This window comes from Giraffa tippelskirchi, chromosome 4 (genome assembly GCF_054371585.1).
Source record: "Giraffa tippelskirchi isolate mGirTip1 chromosome 4, T2T-mGirTip1v1.2.pri, whole genome shotgun sequence".
Classification (NCBI taxonomy): domain Eukaryota; kingdom Metazoa; phylum Chordata; class Mammalia; order Artiodactyla; family Giraffidae; genus Giraffa; species Giraffa tippelskirchi.
The window spans coordinates 124,478,212-124,502,901 of NC_137278.1; the positions used below are offsets into that span (position 1 = coordinate 124,478,212).

The 24,690-nt window shown below is 35.6% G+C and overlaps 2 protein-coding genes across 12 annotated transcripts in view; one reads left to right on the forward strand and one right to left on the reverse strand.

Moving 5' to 3' along the window:
- The window catches only part of PLEKHG7 (pleckstrin homology and RhoGEF domain containing G7), an 86,090-nt gene extending 70,458 nt beyond the window's left edge, over positions 1-15,632 (forward strand). For 4 of the 7 annotated variants that reach the window (XM_081592125.1, XM_081592126.1, XM_081592127.1 and 1 more), the window contains 3 exons: positions 6,402-6,499; positions 7,414-7,566; positions 9,119-9,542. In XM_081592125.1, the coding sequence (XP_081448251.1) occupies positions 6,402-6,499; positions 7,414-7,521 (206 nt within the window). In that variant the 3' untranslated portion in view covers positions 7,522-7,566; positions 9,119-9,542. Of the gene's footprint in view, positions 1-6,401; positions 6,500-7,413; positions 9,543-15,279 lie in introns of those variants that run through there. The other 3 variants (XR_014082547.1, XR_014082549.1, XM_081592128.1) reach the window with 2 other exon arrangements.
- The window catches only part of EEA1 (early endosome antigen 1), a 133,163-nt gene continuing 118,489 nt past the window's right edge, over positions 10,017-24,690 (reverse strand). For 4 of the 5 annotated variants that reach the window (XM_081592121.1, XM_081592120.1, XM_081592123.1 and 1 more), the window contains 8 exons: positions 24,461-24,643; positions 19,258-19,443; positions 17,968-18,099; positions 16,689-16,874; positions 15,316-15,554; positions 14,942-15,062; positions 14,229-14,327; positions 10,017-13,534 (listed from right to left, as the gene is read on the reverse strand). In XM_081592121.1, the coding sequence (XP_081448247.1) occupies positions 13,412-13,534; positions 14,229-14,327; positions 14,942-15,062; positions 15,316-15,554; positions 16,689-16,874; positions 17,968-18,099; positions 19,258-19,443; positions 24,461-24,643 (1,269 nt within the window). In that variant the 3' untranslated portion in view covers positions 10,017-13,411. The remainder of the gene's footprint in view (positions 13,535-14,228; positions 14,328-14,941; positions 15,063-15,315; positions 15,555-16,688; positions 16,875-17,967; positions 18,100-19,257; positions 19,444-24,460; positions 24,644-24,690) is intronic. The other variant, XM_081592122.1, reaches the window with a different exon arrangement.

Sequence of the window (24,690 nt, forward strand, 5' to 3'; positions counted from 1 at the left end):
TTATGGTCCAACTCTCACATCTGTACATGACTACTGGAAAAACCATAGCTTTGACTGTATGGACCATTGTCGGCAAAGTGATGTCTCTGCTTTTTAATACACTGTCTAGGTTTGTCATAGCTTTCCTTCCAAGGAGCAAGTGTTTTAATTTCATGGTTGCAGTCACCAATCCACACTGATTTCTGAGCCCAAGAAGATAAAATCTGTCACTGTTTCCATTTTTTCCCCTTCTGTTTGCCGTGAAGTGATGGGACTGGATGCAATGATCTTAGTTTTTTGAATGTTGAATTTTAAGCCAGCTTTTTCATTCTCCTCTTTCACCCTCATCAAGAGGCTCTTTCGTTCCTCTTCACTTTCTGCCATTAGAGTGTTTGTCATCTGCCTATGTGAGGTTATTGATACTTCTTCTGGCAGTCTTGATTCCAGCTTGTGATTCATCCACCCTGGCATTTTGCATTATGCACTCTGCATATACATTAAATAAACAGGGTAACGGTATACAGCCTTGTCATACTCCTTTCTTAAGTTTGAACCAGTCAGTTATTCCACCTCCTGTTCTAATTGTCGCTTCTTGACCTTCATACAGGTTTCTCAGGGGAGAGGTAAGGTGGTCTGGTATTCCCATCTCTTAAAGAATTTTCCAGTGTTTGTTCTGGTCCACACAGTCAAGGGCTTTAGCGTAGTCAATGAAGCAGAAGTAGATATTTTTCTGGAATTCCCTTGCTTTCTCTGTGATCCAATGAATATTGGCAATTTGACCTCTAGTTCATCTGCCTTTTCTAAACCCAGCTTGTACATCTAGAAGTTTCTCAGTTCACATACTGCTGAAGCCTAGTTTGAAGGATTTTGAACATAGCTTTGCTAGTGTGTGAAATGATGGCAATTGTATGGTAGTTTGAACATTCTTTGGCATTGCCCTTCTTTGGCATTGGAATGAAAACTGACCTTTTCCAGTCCTGCGGCCACTGCTGAGTTTTCCAAATTTGCTGTCATATTGAGTGCAGCACTTTAACAGCATCTTTTAGGATTTTTAATAGCTCAGCTGGAATTCCATCACCTCCACTAGCTTTGTTCATAATTCCTCTTGATAAAACCAAGATAATATCTTCCCCAGTTGGTTGTCATGAGAATTAAATAATGTAGGTAAAGCACTCAATTAATGATGGCTATTATTAGTTCTGTTAATCATTTTAGTACCAATGCTATTGTTAAAGCACTGGTAAACCAAGACATGCTAGGAAAGCCTAAGATATTTTACTGCAATTGCTCTATAGAAAAATGCCAGAAATAAACATATAAATATGTGTATGTACATACATACACACGTGTATAGATCAGAAATATATATTTTTGTTTTTTAAGCATTTCCTGAGAACCAGGCACTCTGTAAGTGCCTTGGAGTCACAAAGATGGAGTCCTCAGAACAATGAAAGATCAATACATCCTGTCAGGAAAGCCCTCCGAGGGACTTGAAGGACATCTTGGCTGACTTAGTACTGGGTGAGGGTCAGTAGTGTTCGAAAGGAAGCAGGCCTCTTTCTGCCTTGGGTACAGGCTCAGAGGAGACCAGCAAAGACAGCAGGAGGGGAGTGCCTTCCTGCACCAAGGAGGAGCAGGAGAACAGGGAGGACAGTCCAAGCAAGCCCTGTAGTACCCAGCCCAGCAGCCTTGGGCTAGTTGGCCCCTAGTCACTAGCAGGGGACCAGCCTATACATGGCACAGCAACGTTGCACCATGAATACACCAACAGGTAATAATAATAGCCACAGTTTACATTGGTATGTTATGTAACTAGGTTATATATTTGAATGTTTAAATCCTGAATGTATCCAAACTCTCCCCAAGAGCAGCAGGGCTCCAGTGGGCTGGGAGGAGCCTGCATCCAGAACTAGAGCCTTCTGCTTCCCTTGTCTATTCTACTTAGGAGAAATAGAAGCTTTGCTGAAAAACACCTAGGCAGGCCTTAAGGCCTCTTAGATCAGAGGCCAAAATCTGCATAAACCAGAGAGTTTTCCTGAGCAAGCTTAGAAAGGGGCATCTCAGAGGGACACAGCCTTCTTACTAGAGTGGCCATAGTTAAAAGATTCTGCCAAGATTTATGGATGTGATCGGGGGAAGGTGTGTGATCCCCCAGCAGGAGAGGGAAGCAGCTTGGACTCAGGTCAGCCACAGCCCCGCCAGACAGCTGGACTCTATGGGAAACCTGACATCCCAGGATTCCCTTGGGAAATGCATGTTTTTTCTTGTGTATTCCTTTTTTTTTTTCTTTCTTTTTTAAATAAAATCAATACCTTTTTAAAACCATACTTCCACCATGTTTTGTTACTTTTTAATTTGCCACTACCATTTCATTTTTGTTTTTATATATTAACATTCGTCATTATTTTAACTGTTCAGATACAGTGCCTGAGTCAGAATAGCTGTATGGTGAAACAGAATAAAGTTGGAAAAAAAGAGATTGTGCTTTGAAGTGACAGAAACCTAGTTTCCCATCCTGGCTATATCATTCACAAGCTGTGTGACCTTAGAAAAATACACCTAGTCTGTGTCCTTATTTGGAATTAGTTCACTTTTTATTTTAAATTGAAGTATAGTGGTACAGTGTTCCAAGTATACAGCAGTGATCCCATTTTATACACACACACACATTTTTTTCAGATTCTTTTCCATTATAGGTTGTTACAAGGTACCGAAGAATTTAGTTCCCTGTGCTAGTGGAGAAGGCAATGGCAACCCACTCCAGTACTCTTGCCTGGAAAATCCCATGGATGGAGGAGCCTGGTAGGCTGCAGTCCATGGGGTCGCTAAGAGTTGGACATGACTGAGCGGCTTCACTTTCACTTTTCACCTTCATGCATTGGAGAAGGAAATGGCAACCCACTCCAGTGTTCTTGCCTGGAGAATCCCAGGGACGGCGGAGCCTGGTGGGCTGCCGTCTATGGGGTCGCACAGAGTCGGACACGACTGAAGCGACTTAGCAGCAGCAGCAACAGCTATGTAGTAGGTCCTTGTTGTTTATCTATCTTTTTGATTTTATTTATCTTTGGCTGTGCTGGGTCTTTATTGTTGCGTGGGCTTTTGTCTAGTTGCAGCAAGTGAGGGCTACTCTCTAATTGCAGCATGCAGGCTTCTCATTGCAGTGGCTTCTGTTGTTGCAGAGCACAGGCTTTAGAGCAGCAGGCTTCAGTAGGTTGCAGCATGCAGGCTCTGTAGTTGCAGCCCCTGGGCTCTAGGGCACAGGCTCAATAGTGGCACTCAGGCTTAGTTGCCCCGCAGCATGTGTGGTCTTCCTGGATCAGGGATCAAACCCGTGTCTACTGCATCAGCAGATGGATTCTTTACCACTGATCCACCAGGGAAGGCCTCTTGATCTGTTATATATGTTGATATAGTGGGGCTTCCCAGGTGGCACAATGAAGAATTCACCTGTCAATGCAGGAGACACAAGAGATGCAGTTTCAATCCCTGGGTCAGAAAGATCCCCTGGAGCAGGAAATGGCAACCCACTCCAGTATTCTTGCTGGGAAAATTCCATGGACAGAGGAGCCTGGTGGGCTATAGTTCATGGGGTTGCACAGAGTCAGACACGATGTTGATATAGTAGTGTGTATCTGTTAATCTCAAATTCCTGATATATCCCTCCCTTTGTAATTAGGAATTTTTTTTCTGAGTCCATTTTGTAAATAAACTCATTTGTATCCCTTTTTTAGATTTCATAAGAAACATTGTATTTGTCTTTCTCTGTCAAGATGTCACTTTACATCTCTCTAGGTCCATCCATGTTGCTGTAAATGGCACTGTTCTTTTTTTACGGCTGAGTAATATTCCATGGTGTGTGTGGGTGTGTATCTGTTGATGGACATTTAGGATGTTTCTGTGTCTTGGCTACTAGAATAGTGCTGCTATGAACATTGGGTTGCATGTATCATTTCAAATTTTAGTTTTTGTCTTTTCCAAATATATACCCAGAAGTAGGACTGCTGGGTCATATGGTAATTTTTAGTTTTTTATAGAACCTCCATACTGTTTTCCACAGTGGGTGCAGCAGTCTACATCCCCATCAGTAGTGTAGGGTGAGTTCCTATTTCTCTACATCCTCTCCAGCATTTATTATTTGTAGACTTTTTGATGGTGGACATCCTGCCCTATGGGAGGTGGCACCTCATTGCAGTTTACATCTGCATTTCTCTAATAATTAGTGATGTTGAGCATCTTGTCATGTGCCTGTAGGCCATCTGTATGTCTCCTTTGGAGAAATGCTTGTTTAGATCCTTTGCCCATTTTTTATTAGGTTATTTGCTTGTTTGATACTGAGTTGTGTAAGCTGTTTATTTTGGAAATTAATCCCTTGTTGGCTGCATCATTTGCAAGTATTTCTTCCTGTTCTGTAGGTTGTCTTTTTGTTTGTGGTTTCCTTTGCTCTGCAAAAGCTTTTAAATTTAATTAGGTCCCATTTGTTTATTTTTGCTTTTGTTCCCATTACTCTAGGAGATGAACCCAAAGAAATATTGCTATTTTTGTCAAAGAGTATCCCACTTATGTTTTCCTCTAGGAGTTTTATAGTTTCCAGTCTTACTTTTAAGTCTTTAATCCATTTTGAGGTTTTTTTTTTCCCTTTGGTGTGTATATGGTGTTAGGTAGGGGTCTAATTTCATTCTTCTACACATAGCTGTCTAGTTTTCCCAGCTCATTTATTGGAGAGATTGCCTTTTCTCCATTATATATTTTTGCCTCTTTTGCTGTAGATTAATTGACCGTAGGTACATGGGTTTATTTCTGGGCTTTCTGTCCTTTCATTGATCTGTGTGTCTTTATGCTGGTACCACACATACTCTTGGTCACTGCAGTATAGTCTGGGGTCAGGGAGCACTGATTCCTCCAGCACCGAGGTGGTTCTTTTTCTCAAGATTGTTTTGGTGATTTGGGGTAAGTTGATCTATCTTATAAAGTCGATGTGTGGTTTAAATGACAATAAGGAAAAAATACATAGCACTGTGCCTAGTGATAGTAAGTGCTTAATAAATGATATCAACTATTGTTAGTTATTATATTAGAACGTCAGGGAGAAAAGAGCTACTCCTTTTTTTTTATTTATTATCACCTTATTTTATCTTATAAGCCTCACCATACTAGGTACTTTTGCTTATGAAGTCTTTAGTAGTCATATTACAAGCCAAACAGATGAGGGATACCTTAAATAACTGAGAACTACAGATACAATTATGAGGAAAATGGATTCTGAAATCCAGCCAAGAACAACCACCTGATCTTTAAAACCTCACTTGCTGCAGGGAATTTATAAGGAGAAAAATCAGGGAGTTAAACAAACACAGCCAGATCTTTTTTCCAGAAAGTCATTTTAATAGGTTTAAGTTCTCTCACCCCAGAAAAGCTGGACAGAATTTCATGACCTTGTCAGGCTTTGTTGTGGTAGAATTTAGGAGACATGAGGGGTAGACTGTTACAGTTTGTAAGAGTTAAGTAGTTCTTACAGTTAAGAAAATAAAAGTCTCATATTTGCTTCAATTCTGAAATGAGGCTCAACTTGCCTTAGTGAGTATGAATTAAACCTACGAACTTCAAGGAATAGGAATAATGACTGTGAACAAGCATCAGTTTAATGATCAGCCAGGAAGAGGCACCCTATCCTCCTCCTCTCTGTAGTACTTGGTATGACCTGGTTTGGCTTTGTTCCTAAACATAAATTGACTATAGAAAGAATATATAGGCTGCAGAACTTTATTCCTGGTGCTGTATAAATAATTCAAGGAGAGACTTTCAAGAGCTCCAGCTGTATTAATAAAAAGAAAGGAAAATCTGCTTTCCCAGGAAAATCTCCTGTTGTTTCAAGAGATGCTAGGAAATGACAGAACAGCCCATTTCTTTTCAAACACATAAACCATGCCAACATTTTGTTTTGTTTTACATTTCACATAATTTGGTAGATGTTGGATTTTATTTAAGTACATTTTTTTGGCTTTTCTTGGACTGCTGTGAAGCATTCAGGTGGTTTTTGTATGTTTGCCACATCTTAATTTAACCCTTGTCTTGATGTTTAACTTCCCTTTAAGTACAAAAAAAGGAGTGGCGGGGAGGGGGGCAGTCAAAGAAACTGATTATTTTTTATATTGGTATTTTATTTTACACAAACGCTGTCTAATACGCTAAGCTTCTTCCTTGGGGAGGAACACATTTTCCATCACTTAAGCCACAAATGTATTTCATCAAGTCCCGGAAGTTGATGGCTAAGAAAAGGTCTGCATAGTTAAATGGGCTCTCTCATAGACATAGGACAGAAAACTCCCACACAGTATAAACAAACAAAAATCCAGGTTCTTAGGCTGAGAAACTATGGATTTCATATTGAATGTTTTGTTGCTTTGTCCTTAATCTTTTTCTAGTCTTTGGGCTGAGAAATGCTTTCCTCCTACAACATGAAAACAGATATCGACAATGTATAGCAGCATTCTTACTACAAGCCCAAACGGAAAACATGAAGGTATGTATTTCAGCTTTGTAGGTTTTGATTCTTTAAGGAACAGTGAAAGGAAAGTTTTGTCAAGTTGGGAGGAAAGGAAGAGTATGAATATCGAACCACATCAGGCTCAGAAACCTCAGCACTGACCATTTTCTTACATCCCCAGTGTTGACACAGCCTCCCTTGTTTGTCCTGCAGCAGAAGCTCAAGAGCTGCCTCTGACTTCTGGGAGGTCTGTAGGAAATGAGGGTAAAACTGCTTTGGATGGCATGCTTTTAAGATGTTCTAATCAATTTCAAAGCCCCGTATGCAAACAGTATGATGCCAGCTTAAGTGAGGGTTCCTGCAGTAATGAACCACCAAGTCTTCTCTTCACTCTTTGAAAATAGGTCCCTGGTTTTACAGCTGTGGAGCTGAAGAGCAGCTGCCTGTCTGACTCTGGTGTCTCTATCTTAGAAGTTTCCGTTTTCGTCTTTCCCTGGTAGGCTTTCATCAGGACAGCAGTGTGGCCAGTTAATGGAAGGCTGCATTATTTTCAAGGACTCAGTTTCTTCCCTCAGTCTGTTTTTCAAGTTATGCCAGCTGATTAAAAACTTCTATTTGCACACAAAGTGGAAATTTAAGAAATTCAACTTTCAAACTACTTACATTCCCAGTACTCATCTTTGTAATTAGTCATCCTTAACTGTTATGGTTTCTTGATTACTCACAACTGTTTATCCAAAATACAATACTCATCTAATCCATTTGCATTCATGTGATAAGAGGTATTTATGATACATTCTATTTAAGACAGAAGATGGGAGACAGGCAAATGTTTCATCAGTCTTCAGTTGTAAAGAGCAAGTTAACAAATACAAAGGAAAATATTAATCCAAATATGTGAGAAATTGTCAGTTTAACATTCTCTTCTCACTATATTTTTTCTTTAACAGAGAACATGGATAGCACAAATAACAGCAGCAATCTCTTGCTTCACCAAAAGTCAAGAAACCAAGAAAATGTCCTCATTCACTTTGCCTGCAGAATCCTCGGAAATTTAGGGACCTAAATCAAGTGGCACACCTTTTTAGACATTAGGGATTAAGGTATTCTTTCATTCAAACTCGTCGCACTTAACCTAGGGATGGATGACCTAGAATAAGCATTTTAGAGAAGTTTCAGAATTTCAGCTAGGTACTCCTCAGGGTAGAGTAATAATGGCTTCAACAAATTTGAACCCTGAGGAATTTCTTGTTAAGTATACATATGTTGATATCCCAGAGTATCTCATAGTGCTTCAGTCAGGCTTGAAAGTGGGGTGAGGGAAGTATGCGCCTACTACGATTCGTAATGGATGATTGGGTGGATGCAGTGTCAGGCGGAAAACAATGCCCAGTGCTTGGGCCTGATATGAATTCTAGCATCTTAATTTGTGTATATCTGTAATGAAACCAAGTCTCCTACCTGGCTTATAAATCAGTTTTACTGCTCGACAATCCTACCTCATACAAAGTTGGATTGCTCTTCTAACATATTAAGCAATGAATAATCATGTCTTCATCTTAGTAGCAGTTTTTAAATTCCTAGTCTCCAACAGTTTACTTACCTCAGGTATACTTTACAATACTCTTAACGTGGAGAAAATCCCAAAGGCTAAATTTCCATTATTTTGAGAAAAAAGCAATTATCTGTTCTAACTTTACTAGTTAAGTTTTACTTGGAAGGTTTCATAGAAATAGAAGCATATCTTTCTCTAAATCTCACTTTTGGAATAATGGAGTTTGTCATAAAACTTTCTGGCTTTGAATGTGTGTGTGAGTTAGCACAGTACAGTCACTTCATCTTATTTGGCAGGACTTAAAACATCATTAGAATTCTTACCAAGAAAGGCAGCTTGAATTATTATGGTGGAATATACAATTAACTGCAGGTAAGGAATTAGTTCGTATCTCAGATTGTCTCAAATGAAAATCACAAATTTCAATTTCAGACATAGTACCTTCTGCAGTTTCCAAAATGGAAGTAGTATATTTATCAACTCGGACCTAAAGACAAATGATAACTTAAACTGATCTCCTTAAGCTGGAGAATGGGATAGAGAGGATAACACTTGAGGAAGTCATGTGAACATTTAATTCTTTGAGAAGAATGCATGTTTCACCATGTAAACCAGGCAGTATAGACAAGTGTAGCATAACAGCTCTTTTAAAGGGCCAAGCACTATTAGAAGGGAGGGTCACAGCCTTTGTGTAATAATGTCATATTTATTAAGAGTAAGTGAAATGAAAGGAAAACCAGTAACTACTGTCAGTGCCTAAGAAAGAAAAAAAGGCCAAGTACAGGAGAACAAATTTTAAGTTCTTAGAGGTGAAAACTAATTTATGTATTTTTAGAAAGAAATCATCTTGCAAGGATTTCTAGAGATCAGCCAACCTAGGAAGAGAGCAGTGGACTAGGACTAGGTGATCTCAATATTCCTTTTAGTTCCCTGAGGCCAGTAAACACATATGTATAAAAACTAATTTCTCCCTTAAATCTCATTAAAGGGAGAAAAAAAGATTGACTAAATTAACATGTAAATTTAATTAGTTAAGATGTAAAACAGCTTTAGAATATGCTGTATACAAAGAAATATTAGCATTTCTATGTTCATTGCAGCACTATTCACAATAGCCAAGATGTGGAAAAAACCTTAATGTTCACCAGCAGATGAGTGGATAAAGAAACTGGTATGTACATACAATGGAATTCTATTCAGCCTTGAAAAAGAAGAAAATTCTGAAACAGGCAACGACATAGATGAAGCCTGAGGACATTATGCTAAGGGAAATAAGTCAGTCACAGAAAGACAAAGACTGCATGATTCCACTTATATGAGATTTCTAAAATACTCAAATTCATAGAATCAAAGAGGGAATGATAGTTGCCAGGGGTAGAGGGAAATGGGGAGTTACTAATCAATGGGCATAAAGTTTCAGTTAAGCAATATGAGTGAGCTTGGGAGATTTGCTGTACTGTACACTTAAAAGAGGATGGATAGATCTCATATTAACTGTTCTTACCACAATAAAATTTAAAAGAATATGCTATGTATTTGAAGTGGAATTCTATAGAGCTCACAAAAGAACACATCTAATAAGTGTTTGAGGATATATACATTCTCTTCAGAGGAAATCACATTAGAGTGAAATCACTTCTAAAACTGGTTCCTGAGAGTAGGGGGACAGTAAAAAGCAATTAGTACATTAAGCCATCAGAAAAGTATCTTTAAGTGGTCACCTGGGTATTAAATTTAAATGTACAATGAAACACGAGATGAATTTTGTTTAATATTTTTTAGTTTTGCTGCAATAGAGTGAAAACGTGATGGCTCAAGCAAAATAGCACTAGTAATTTCTCTTGAAATTATGAACTTAATTACTATTCTAAGTTGAACATTAAAGCACACCCACTGTCTATATCCAAGTGCAGAGTTCTAAGTCTGTAAATAAGATATTAGCCATTTTACATTATTATCTTTTTAAATAATTTGACAAAATAATTTAGTCACAGAATATACTAGAAAGAAATGATTTTTAATGTCTTTAGCATTTTTTTTTTTAAAAAGCAACAATTCAACAAAGGATCCTTCCTTTGTTCTTTACACAGATTTAAATGATATCTATCAGTTACATTTATAATCAATAACCTTCCACTCACTGAGTTTAGAAACCACAGTATTTACTGAGCTAAACTCTTACAAATAAGGCACAACTACATGATCACAAATAGTAAACAATACAATGAATCCAAAATCTAAAGGAGAAAATATTCATGCAAAAGTATCTACAGAAGCTATGAATATGATCCAGTTCAGGAAGTACAGAATGTCATAGACATAACTGTGTCACGTTACAGTAAATTCATTACTTCTACACAGAGAGAACCTAGCTATTTCCAATTCTATTTTATACAATTTTACATAAATTTAATAAGTTTATACACAATATTCACATCTGCAACAATAACTGATCATTAAAATTCAGGCAAAGGGCGATTAAGACAATAATGTGTGGCACATTATATAATCACAGAATACCATTCATCAAGCTCATGTCTAGGAATAGTAAATTGATGGCACATTTAAATCTTATGGATCAAATCATCCATGGTTTCATAGCCAAAGTGCATTTAAAAAAAACTAGTCATATAGGTCATGAATAATATCAAAATATATGATCATAATTTGCTCTCCACTTAAAAGCTAAACATCTTTATGCAAATGCACAGTAAAAAAAAAAAAAGTGTCTTTAAAGTTCTCCAAACTATAAAATAATAATTTTCAACAGAGATGGGGAACTAACAAATTTGGCAGTTGCTATTTAACATTACTGTGAGGAAACTACTAAACTATCTAATTCCACATTAAGAGGTAGTTGAACAAAATTATACACTGCATTGAGGTTTTTGTGTTTGTTTCCCTCTTTTTTTCTTCAAAATAAATCCTATAACAGCAGCTTTGTCTTCTACTAAAAATTCTGTAGGTATAGTTTATTGTACCCTAACCCAGCAAGACATGATTATTAACATGATTATTAACTCTCATTTCTGTGTTGGGGCTTAGAATTTACTAACATGTGATGCCAATATGCTTTGCATTAGAGCTGGGACTCCATATTTGCCAGCTCTAAATCACTGACAGACAGTACTAGTAGACATCTAAAACGTAGAACCAGTAAGCACTAAGAGGATGACTTTTTAATTAAAAGAAAAAGAAAACCTTTTGTTTCCAAAACACCTTGTAGGTGAGACTAATAGCTAAATTTTGGTTTCACTTCTACTTAATATGTAGTCAAATTATTTGGGGCTTATAAAGTAAGATTAGCTAGATGAAAAGTAGAAAATACTCAAACACATATGGTTGTATTTGTTGTCCCCACAATTTTTTTATGAATATGTGGGCAGGGGGAACAAGACAGGGAAAGGCCTTCAGTGGGCCCAATTAGGAGATGAAGTGAACAAATATTCTAATCCAGGAAATTTCTCATGAAGTTTCATTATCAAAGAACAACTGTGCTGTGAACGTTTTTCCAACATGCTTATTAATTATAAGTGTAGAATTAAGAGTAGAATTAAGAGTATTTTAAGTATATGAAAATGCATAATTTCTATTATCCAACTTGTTTTTAATAAGGAACCATTGTATTTATTCAATATTTATGCTCAAGGATGTATGTTTATCTGAGTCCAGGGACTCAGTCAGGGTCCTCGATAGCTACTGACAACAGAGTTAATTTAAATGGATTTTTTAAATAATTAATGAATATATGGCAATCTCTTTAAGCTTGTATACATTATAGGAAGAATATAACATGATAATTTCATTTCAGCATGATACTTGAAAGCACTTACTGTAAATGAATTATTAGGTCCCACCCTCCCCCATTACCAAATGACTGCACTGAGTGAATACATAACTTTACATTTCTTCTTAGAGTAATAAACCAATATTAATGACTTTTCAGATGTTTTCCAATTTTCCAAATTAAGACTATGATAAAGTTCAATTCCATTGTTTAGCATACAAATAAGCCAATTTTTAATTACCCTCAATTAGTCATTGTTTCAGTTCTGGTTTTAATATAGGGGTTCCTAAACCCCTATATTTGTTTTTGGTGATACTCTATTATCCAACTGCTATTTCAAAGTAATTTCATAGCATTATTTATGTGAGGTAAACAGATACACAGTTGATATGACACCCCAAATTTAGAACCTTTAAAATCTAAGTCAAGGTCAAAACTTTAAAAAATTCTTCCCTGTTAGCTAAGTAGAAAATATAAAACAGGATATTTAGCGTCTCCTTGCCGTTTAGTATTTCTTTTCACAGATAAGACTATAGCAATACCAGTTACTAGCTTTAAGACGCAAAATTACAACACAGTTAGACAGTGAAGCTGAGCTATACTTGAGAAGGTTAAACCAAATTACCTTCAAAAAAGAAGATCCATTAAAAAAAAGCAAATTCAGATTCCTGAAGATCCTGGAGAGACAAAATGAGGATATAAAATGAAAGCTAATCTCAGAAGACTTCCTACTTAAACACAGAATAGGACCATTACACAGTTTGTGTTCTTCACGTTCCAACTTGGGGTGAGGCTGTTACGTTTTGTAGGATTTTTAATTAAGAATATGTGGGAGTTTAAAAATGATTAGAAAGACAAAAAAGGAAAATTAAGCCTAATCTTTAAATACAACCCGAGAATAGCCATAATACGGATCATATACAGATAGTCATAAAATAAGAAAATTAATTTTAAAGAAAGAGATTGCCATAAAATCCACCCAAGAAAACTTAAATAAATATAGTTAACATAAAAACCATGTTTGAATTCATGGTTAATACATATTTAAACATAATCTGTATTTAGAACACTTGAGTAGTAAATTTGTAACAATGCAACTGAGCTATGGACCTATACATAAGAAAAAAAGAAAGCTTTATAGTTCTGTGCATGACTTTACAATGAGAATAATATAATTGATGTGTTATTGTGCGATGTATCTGATAGGGTAACATCACCCATGTACATTTCCATACACTAAATTTGGGAGAAAGAAGCAGCTATGGAAGTGTATTCATAACATTTCTGAACAATGAAATTATATTTAAAAAAATACATTGCTATTTTCTGTCCAAAATTTATTTACATTTCATTGGCTACTTCTAAACTTGGCATGAAAGCTGTTCCAGGGTTAAATGGAAAAAAGTAATGAAAGATGAACTCAAGTCTCACAAAAATAGAAGAATTTTACTTGATATTGATAACATTCCAAAATATACGAATTCTAATTTGGTTTAGTATTGCAACCACTGTCCAAATCAAATAGTAGTAGTCCAGGACCTCTATTAAGTGCATTTATTAAAAATCTAATGTTACTGTAATATTACTTTGAAGTTGTGATAACCCATCATCCTTGCAAGTCATTGAAACATGCATCACAGACACGAACAGGCTTCTTGGAAGAAGGAGTTAAGGCATTTTTGGCTGAACACTCAGCACAGAAGATATTTCCACATTGTCTGCAGTGATGCTGTAAATGACAAAAATTAAACATTTTCAAGCATAAGAACTATACCAAAAGTATTATGAAACTACAAGAAGAAAGCAAACTGCACTGTGAAGGTATATTAACTTTCAAGTGATTGATGTACTATTTAATAATATAAAATTTCAATGTTGATTTAATCCCTTTAGTTAATTTGAATGCTTCCTATTTAATCAAATACTAAACATTAAATATGGAATTTATCTTGGAATTCTCAGAAGAACCTTCAGAGGATTTTAATAAATGCCTTAATAAAGTACTTAATAAAGCACCTCTATCAAGTGAAAAACTATTGCTATTTGCAAAATGTTTCGGGCATAATTTCTTCTATAGGAATATAAACATCACATAATGGCATTATTTAGAATATTTTTTTATCTTTTTTTTTCCTTTAAGAGAAAACAGTGATGACTAACACATGAGTTGACCATAATGCACTGGTTCAGAAAATGATTATTCCAGAGTAACTCAGTAGGAAGACAATGATTGAATTTAAAATTAAAATTGAAATACATGGGCTAAACAGAAATTAAATTTCATGCACTCTAATTATTGTATGTAATCATAAAGTTAATAAATGGCAAAACTTTTAAAGTCTGTCAAATGCAGGACAGTTTTGATGGTTAAAACATTGTCACCAAGGAATAAAACCCAGAACCATAGTAATAAAACCATTTACCCGTCTCACTGTTACGGAAAAGCCTTTCCCACAGGCCATACAGTTTTGTACTTCATTGTCTTCAGCCCACTTTCTAGTCAACGCTTGTGTATGTTTGATCTATTAAAGAGAAAAAGTTTCAATAAATAGTACTCAAAACTATAAACAATGATTGATAATTTCTAACTTGGTGCCCAAGTTTTAAAACGGATACATTTTTAAAAATCACAAATACCTTGGTCAACTTCCATTATCAAAAGTTGCTAAAAATGCAATAAGTAAAGCAAATGTTATTCCTCAAAGATGTTGGTAATTTCTAACCTGCGATGATTTCCAATGCATTTTTTTTTTTAACTTTACAATATTGTATTTGTTTTGCCATACATTGACGTGATCCAGTGCATTCTAATCCTAAGGATCAAGCAATCCTTCCTTGGAACTCGAGCATATAATGAGATCACTTCAGCACACAGGGACTCAATTCGTTCCTTTGTGTTCTTGACTTGTCCCAATAATAGCAGTTCATGAATGACCTGGCTCTCTAATTGTTGAGGTCTCTCAGATAAATTCTTTAACTCTTATATTACCCATAACACCTGCAGTACTGCTACAACTCAGTAGCCATTTTAAAGTATTATTAAATATGAGGTTTTCTTTTTTTAATGTGAAAAATATGCTTGTCACCAAGACAAATTCTAGGCTAAACAACTGCCTCATATCAGCAGGTGACTTACTTGAAGGGACTGATTCTCTCTGCCTAGCTCCTGCACTGCTGCAGTTGTATTATCCAGCTTTCTTTGCAATTCTAGTACTTTGGTTTGAAGCTTTTCTATTTCACCTTCTCCTTTCAGACACCTAAAATGGAATGCAAAACATAATTCAAAAAAAATCATTACAGACCTTCCCTGTATACAGATAACCACTTCAATGACTTTAAACATAATACATTACTTTCACCTATATGATTGTTGGAAGAGTTAGTTTTTAAATGGCTGCTTAAATAACCTGTAGGAGCACTTCTCTCAAGACTTCTATTTTTTTTAACGTGAAATACAATCTTTTTATCACTTAGCATGGAAATAAACTAATTTCACTAGATGGCAACCACCTTTCCAGCAGTGCTCTCCTTTCATCCTGGTGATTCTGGACTGTTGCTTCCAGTACTGCAATTTCACCCCGCAAGTCGTCCGTCTGCTTCTCAAGTTCACTGACTCTCCGCTGACTAGACTGCCACTCTTTCTTTATGGTGCCCAGGTTTTCATTTAATGCTGTAATCTGCATGGTAAGTTTAGCCCCATTTTCTTCATGCTTCTTCATTCCTACTTCTTTTTCTTTTATTTCTGAATGCTGAGAAAAGGAACAACAGTAGGTAAAAAAAAACCTACAAAAGCAGTGCAAAATAAACTTAAGTTGTTGAACTTTAAACAATGGCAGCATAAATAATATTCTACAGGAAGGCAGGCACTAGTAAAATTGATTCCACAAACATCTGCATAATTTGAACTGGTTTAAAAGTCTTAAGACTGAAATGATAGGCAACAAGCCTCTTACAAAATCAAGCTAAAGTAAAGCAATTGGAGATTTTCCTTTTTCCCACTACAGGGGAAGAACACATAGGGATAGCAAGTGCCCTGGAGACAAAGCTGGCATTTTCTTATGTCTCAAATGTATCCTCCTGTCTCTATCAAACTGCCAAAAAATAATAATAATACTTCAAATCACCCCATGAACCTGAAACTGCAATTCTTCAATGAAAACATTTAGCAGTCAAATTATCTGGGGATATTTGGACTCAGTTCAACAAAGGAAAGCCAGATGCTTCCTATTTGGCATGTACAAGTTAGGGAAGGAAAAGTAGACTCTGGTCAGCGTTAAGTCCAAGCTGCAGTTTCCGTTCGCCCATATCTACGTTCAGTTAACTAAACAAGTTTAACATGATTAGCACTCATGCCATCTACCTCAGTCTACATAATTATAGGCTTGTTTTTCTGGCACTAAAAGTGTTTTTGTAAATTATGTTTTATTGAATTTTCACTTATATAAACTGAAATATAATTACAGAATAAACATTTCCAATCACATGTCAGCTATTTAAACAAATCACATCTCCTATCTTAAATCAAAAATTAAAATGTAGTGGGAATGCTAGGTCATATGGTAGTTTTAGTCCTAGTTTTTTAAGGCATCTCCAAACTGTTATCAGTTTACATTCCCACCAACAGTGCAAGAGGGTTCCCTTTTCTCCATACGCTCTCCAGCATTTACTGTTTGTAGATTTGTTGATGATGGCCATTCTGGCTCATGTTGCTGTACTCGCAGAAGCCAACACAATATTGTAATTATCCTCCAATTAAAAATAAATTTAAAAAAATTAAAATGTTAGGTAAGCATTTGAATCATAACTTTTATGTAGAAAAATCCTCTCTTACTGGATTAATTTACAAAATCAATTGCAAAACACACCTCCCACCATTAACTTACCAGTTTAGCTTCCTTTTCCATAAACTCTTTCTTCAGCTCATCTTCTTCCTTTTTCATCTGCTCTTTTAGCATTTGCTGGGTTTTCTTCTCCTGTTCAAGGGTTGCCTTCAGGGAGTCTACTTTCCCTTGAAGCTCTAATTTCTGCTGAATTAAAAGTTGTTTGGCATCCTTGAGATTTGTTATTTCCTATGAAAAAGTAAGACCAAAATAAATCATCCTTTATAGTTAAAAAAAAAAGCTGAAATTTATACAGCTTATTACAATACAAACAATGAGTTTTAGACTCTTATGAAATTCTTAAAGTTCAGTATTTCAAACAGTGAAAAAGGTGCAAGATTATGTCTTTGCTGCTCAACAATCAAATTCAGCTGATGCTTTGCAATGCATATGTTTTGATTAAATTATATGAAAATTTTATACCCCTATTTTCCCTTTCTTCATTTTGCAAGCATTTACTGGTCAACATTTAGGCATCACACACTGTTAGGTTCTAGGGATATACATAAATTATATACATTCCCTGCTTTTAGGAAGTCAATCTAGAAGAACATAATGACATAGAGGTAATTATAAAGTAAAATGGCAAGTATATTGACAGACACAAGAGATATTATGAGACCACCTGAGAAAAATCTAACCTTTCTATATGAAAATGAGTAACATTTTAAAAGCAAATTATAAGCAATTCAGTTTCTTTAAGTGGCACGCCAGCCATGCTAATGCTAAATGTTCTAAATAACAGATTAAAGGATTTTAGGAAGAAAAACCATTTAAAAAACAGAATCCCTTAAAATCCTAATCCTAAACTCATATATTTTGAAGTTTACTATCTATAAGCTTAATGGATGGTTCTCTTAATTAGCATCTCAACAAAATTTAAATTTTTGGGGTTACTTTGCTCTATTCAATAATCTGAAAGCAAAATTAACATAGTTTCAACATGTGTATAGACACTATGTATAGTCACTACAATATAAGAACACTGTGAGAGCAAGAGTGTTTGTCAAAAACAACAGTGTGTATGCCTGTGGCTGATTCATGTTGGGGTATAGCAGAAAGCAGCACCATACTATAAAGCAGTTATCTTCTAATTAAAACGTGCCTGGCACACACTATGTTCTAAATAAACAGATAAATATAGCCTGGATGTGTGTATATTTGTATATAAGACATATATCTCTACACATATAAACACATACAGATATACACACACACACACATACACGTATCTCTTTAACAACACTAATACAATACAAAAGGAAAAACAATCTTTACATACCTTTATGCTTTCTTGCTTGTGAGACTTGAGTTCTTCACTCAATTTAGCAATTTCTTTTTCTTGTCGGCACTTAATTTCCTCTGTCTCTGCCAATTTAGATTTTTCATTTACTAGTTCTTTTTCTTTTAGTGACTATAGAAAAAATGATTTATATAATTTTAAAGTAAATACTTAATGTAACAAAAATGATTGCTTCTATTTATGACTGTCATTGCCCCTTTCTACCTAAGTTAAGTTGAGCAAATTACTTACCTTCTCTTGCTTCTGTGTCCTTATTTATACAATATAAACAATAAGACTGCTATAAAGGATTAAATAGTTAATACTGTAAAATTGTCTGGCTAAAGTGTAGCAAAAACTACCATCTTACACTTATTAAGATTATGTTTATAGCACTGTCTTTATATAAGGCACCTAGGGAGGAGTAGTATACATCATCTAACTTAATCTCTATGCCAGGTAGCTCTTTTTAATTCTCAATTTATAGGCAAGGAACAAAGACTCAGAGAAGATAAATAGAAGTAGAATCAAAAACTAAAACAAGATCTACCTGATCTAAAACCCTTGTAATTAAAGGCCTCTAAACTATACAGTTCTGTCAGAATTTTCTAACTTGAGGCACCAACTATAAATTTCATTCCACCTTCACCAGTGCCATCACCACAAAAATATCCATTTTTTTTCCCTCCAATTTTTAAGTTAAAGATAATTCAGAGGGAATTCCCTGGTGGTCCAGTGGTTAGGACTCCACTCTCTCACTGTTGAGAGCCCAGGTGTTTTTGGTATGGCCAAAAAAAAAATTTGAGGAACTGCAAAATTAAGATATACCAAGAACTTTAGGAATTGTACACTTCAGAATATATCAGTTGATGGAAATATATGATTTCAATTATGAAACCAAAAATAAAATGTTAATTTCAAGAATTTTTAACAAGCTTAAGAATTATTCCTAGACCTTTTATTACCTCATTAATAAATCCAGAGGATAACATGTTACATGAGAAATAGTTGAGGGGCTATAATATCTGTTGCTGAATAACCAAGGGCCTATAATGTAAGAAACCAGATTTGTTTGTAAAACTTAAAAAGCAGTAAGAAGATGGACAGATATGACAAGGAACTTCCTAGCATTAGAATTCCAATCACCAAAAATCTTTTATAAGAAACTCTAAGTCCATCTGAGAGAGCTATTAAAAATAAAGGTGATGCCTATATTGGGTGAGAGATTTGACTAGATCTCTATAGCCATTGTTACTCGAAGATTCTAGATTTAGTCAGAAAATAAAATACCTTTTCTTTTTGCATATCTTGTAGTGCTTTATTCTGTTCCTTCAATTGCTGTTCTTTCTTTGCTAAATCTTGCTCCAAAGTAGTCTTGGTGGTCTTCAGTTCTTGAATCAATTTATTTTGGTTTCCAATTTGATTTCTGTTTGATATCAAATCCTCCTGTGCTAGAGAAAGCTTCTCTTCTACAGACTTATAAAAATAATTTCCCCAAATTATTATGTCATTTTTAGTAAATTTCAACAGAAACATAACGGTTAATATACATGACAGTTATGCATAAACATGATGGAAAGAAATACTTTAAAAAGATAGTATGTTATACCCTTCAGTAAGATAAAAGAGAATGCTCTTGCCTATGGAAAATATCTGTATTATAAAATAAAAAAACTGAAGCAATTCCAAAGCTGCTAGGAATAATCTGTAAGTATTTACTAAGTGATATAAAGAATACCAAATAAGTAGGAACCATATCAAACACTCAGAGATCATAGTTAGAATATATGGAGAGACATGAAAAAAAAAAAGCAATTTAAAAAAGAGTTACATACATTATATATACATATATGTTTTGTAGGATCTATGATGACCCTTGGCATACTAAAAGCTTTATTTAATAAATAAGCTTTTTTGTCTTGGGAAGAAAATTTATTTTTAATCACCAGTCTGATCAAGTGAACTAAAACAGAAAAGTCAGCCAGACATCAGAGGCTCTACTTCTGACAAGGCCATCACCCCATCCACTTAACTTCTCATCTATGTGGTGTAAGTAGCACTGTCAGTTAACATAGTCCATAGTTACCAACTGTACGAAGGCCCAGATATTTCAAGAAGCTGACGCTGGGGGAAAGAACAAGTTTTCTGACATACTAGGTTTTGATTTGGGGGTAGATATGGTAACAGGTGGGGAATGGAAAATGGCAGGAACTTTGCCACTCTCAGCTGCTAAGGGAAATAATTCTAAGATGTTCTGCCGTCTAGAAAAAACTTATCTTTCTTATCTTGGAGATATAGTTTCATTGAGAAAAAGGCAGAAGATATAATTCAGGAGGAATCACTGTTGTCTAGGGTTGGCTATAGTAAGCATTCAATAGCCACCTGACATGAAGTCGACTCACTGGAAAAGACCGTGATTCTGGGAAAGATTGAAGGCAAGAGGAGAAGGGGACGACAGAGGATGAGATGATTGGATGGCATCACTGACTCAATGGACATGAGTTTGAGCAGGCTCCGGGAGTTGGTGATGGACAGGGAAGCCTGGCGTGCTGCAGTCCATGGGGTCGCAAAGAGTCGTGACACGACTGAAACAACAATGGCTGGGTCACTTTGCTGTCCACCTGAAACTATCATGACATTATTAGTCAGCTATTCTCCAATACAAAATAAAAAGTTTAAAAAAAAGAGCATTCAATAAAGGATATATGAAAAATGAATGAAAACCTTATTTAAAGGACTTCTTAAGCTTCCTGAAAGAGATTATTCCTTACAAGTAACTCAGTACAGAAGTCTTTTCTAATTAAATTTCCATTTTCAATGGCTTCCAGTAGAAGCCTAAGACTAAGAACCATAAAGCTTCTTTTGGGGGAAAGACCTAAAGTCACTAGTCCTTTACTAATCAAGCAGCTAAGCATTAATTGAACATACTACTAAGGTAGACAGGATGGTAAAAGATGGCCCTGAAAGAAGCTGACCGTGTAGTCTGGAAAACAGAACCAGAGTGTAAAATCAAAGTTGTACAGGCATCTGCTATGTGCCAGATGCACAGAAAAATGAATGTGAATGTTCTCTGCGGAATATTTAAAGAAGGTTCCATGGGCATGTGGGAACTGACTTAAGTATCACAAAGGGTGAGAGTGTTTTCAGAGGGAAAAATAAAATTTGTCAAAGCCTAGCTGATAAGGTCTACACAACTGTAATTAGATAACAGGTCCTGATCTAGTGCTAAAGAATACCAATTCTTGCCAGAGCCTAAAAGCACAAGAATTCCAAAATGCCCATGTTCTAAATAACAGCCTATAAAATTCTGAACTCACAGAATCCTAATGACTAAATCTTTCAAGTCAAGCTAAAAATCTGTACTACTCTTTTCTGAGCCATACTTGCCTCTGGATATTCATCTATGACATTCAGCAGTATATTGCCATTTCAAACACTCCTTTTATCTTTTCTGCTGCAGATTACACTATTTTCATCTGCTTAGCATCTTTTCCCTTGGAGAACTCCCTCTCCCATTTGATGGTTTACTGGGGTTATGTTTAGCTCACCCACTGCCACTGGAATAAGCAAATCCCTGAGCAGATCAAGCAGCACCCTGATCCTGAATATCCCAATCACATTGTACTAGTGTAGCAAAAAAACATTTTCTGCACTGTTCCATGGTAGCTATTGTTTTTTTGGTCTGTTTAACAATTTTTCCCTTTTTTCTTTCAACATAAATCTTTAAAAATTTTAGTTATTACATTTTCTTGATGCCCAGGTGAAATGACATGAGGAATAGTTCTATGCTAAGAAGATTTATACTTAATTGTAAACTTTTTATCCTCGAGTTTTGACTTCACTGAGGGTGCAAATTTTAGTTAAATTTCTCTTCTACCTTTCCTGGACATCAAAGAATAGCACCCAGCATAGCCAATTTAAAATATCCAGTCAACAAACTTTGGTACTTCATAAATAATCCAGCAGATGGGGCTAAAGGCATAGATCAAGCCAGCTCAGCTTCCATTCTACTGGTGTCTTGGTGAACACCATCAGCCCACAGATGGCAGTCTTGATTAGGTGTCATGTTACAAGGTTCTGAACCTCTCCCTTTCTCTCTTTTACACAAGATCATTTAATAACCACTGAATCAAAAGAAAAAGAATGGCTGATCCCTTATTTTGGCCTATAAATATCACTTGAACTTTCTGAGGATTTTTTTTTTTAATAGTTCAGATGTCATTTTGGAAGGATTAGCATAGAATCTGTCAATATCTTATGAAAAAAATTTCTAGTGAAATGATGGTAAAAGAGTAAAGGTCTATAAATCAGAAGAGCTGAGATCCAGTCATGGTTCTGTTACTGTGCAAACACTAGGCCTGTCACCAACCAAGGCGGGGCCTCGGTTTCATCTGCAAAAGAAAGCTTTGGTAGAGAGTGTCTATCCACAGCCTCTCAACAGTCGTTAAACTCCACAGCAGCCTTATCCCTGTCTTTCTCTTACCCATGTTTACATTTGAACTTTTCTTTCATGTATAAAATTATAACATGATTTTATAGCTTTCAGGCATAATAAAAATTGTTGGCTTAATGAAAAAATACTGATCTGAAAGATCTAAGTCTTGTTATTATGTTATGCTCTTTGGTAAATAACACATCCATATGAAGAAAAAGAGATTTCTAAAGATTTTTAAATCTTTAGACTGATTTTTAAATCATTAGGTTTCAACTTCTCTATCACCTAAATGTCCATCAAATTCATTCACATTCTCCATCCTTACTCTACCAGCCCAAGCCACCATTATCTGCACTTGGACTACCGCAGTCTCCTCTCTCATCCCCACATTCAGCCACATTGGCTTAAAATACAAATTCAAACAAATCCTTTCAGTGATTCTCTCCTGCCGACAGGATAAAGTCCAAACTTTTAAACAACCTTCCCTGACTTTCAATAGTGTTGTAAAGGGAAAAAAAGAAAATAAAGAGAACATAATAAGCAAGATGCTTTCTAAATGTCAGGTGGCTAATTTTGAACTTTATATATAAATATATACATATAAATATCTACTGTTTGGCCCTATGGAAATTCTTTTCCCCAATCTCCTGTTACTTTGTCAGATCATTAGTCACCATTGATTCCTTCACTCCCTTGCACTCTATTATTCGGCCCTTTTGTTTCATCTTCTCTCTCCAATTAATCTCTTCTGTTCCATCTTCTTTAACTCCAGTTCTAATCAACTCACAGCTAGATTACTGGAGTTACAGGAGGAAGAAAGGGAGACAGCCTCTTAATTAATCCCCCCAGCACTAGTTTACACCAGATCCAAACCAAGCTGTCTGTTAATCCCCCCAGCACTAGTTTACACCAGATCCAAACCAAGCTATCTGTAAACCACTTCCGGATTAAGTATATATCCTCTTCCTTTTACCCCTTGCTTACACTCTTCATTCCCTGCTACCTCCAACCCAACATAAATCAAGTCCAGTCAGTCACCCTTGCTAGGCATCTAAGGTACCACACAATTTAATCCCAACCCTTTTAATCTCCAAACACAAACCAGCACTCTAACAAGTCAATTATGGTGACTGCCTCCTGGCTTTGCTGGTTCCCCCGCTGCTCCTCTTCTCAGTGTCCCCTGAGTGAACTCAGACTCTCTGTATCCAAATTCTTATCTTTCAGGACCAGGGCAAGTTCTACCTCCTTCATAAAGCCTTCCCTATAGCAGCCTATGAATAAAGTATAGACGTAGTGTATTTATATATTATACATAAAAATATTCTGTCATTTTCAATGGAATTTTTCAACAAAGCATTTTAAATTAAGCAAAAACAAAAATCCAGACACAGGAAAGAATCAAAAGGCATACTAATTTCACTGTGGCAAAAAAAAGAGAACTGGTTAAACCTTCTGTGAGAGAACACAAATGTCCCATTTCTCTTAGACAACTTATAATGCTACATAAAAAATTATTTACCCTTTTTGTATATGCTTCATTTTAGTAAAAATGATACTTCATCTAATCCAACAGTATTGCCAAGGCCAAAGTATCCATATATGTTTAGATAATTTAAATTTACTTTGAGCTATAATCTCCTAATTTTAATATTATGCATTACAATAGTCTTGGGAAGTTGACAAAGTCAATATTGACAAGCAACAGTAAATCGGCTTGCATTTTCACAAGTGGTTTACATTTAAAACTCAGATTTTCTAATAGCAGTTCATTTTTTTTTAATAAAGGCAGCAAAGTCCTTAGATAAGTTAATGTAGCAACTAGCATATTTCCAAATTATTTCACTATTAAGATCACTATTTTTAAATGCCTATATTTACTATATATTTTATCATATAAAATTTTTAAAAAGCATGTTTCTCCAAAAATAATAATTAAATAAAAAACAAGCACGATATTCCACAAATACTAAGACTCCTAATGCCCATTTGGGTTGAAATCAATCCTTTAATAAATGTTTATAAACAAGTTACTGGTTTTTATGACATAATTCACTATACCTTAAGATCCTGCCTTGTGGCAAGTAGTTCAGATTCCTTCCCATAGAAATCAGACTGAAGCTGTTTTAGATTTTCCTGACTTTTTTCATAGGTGTTTTGTAACACTGATATTTTTTGCTTCTCTGCTGCAAGTTCCTGTGCTGTTTGCATTGACTGCTGCTGTAGTTTATTCTCAAGTTCTGTCTGAAACATACAACAGTTACTTAAAATAGTATGCATGCCAAAAACAG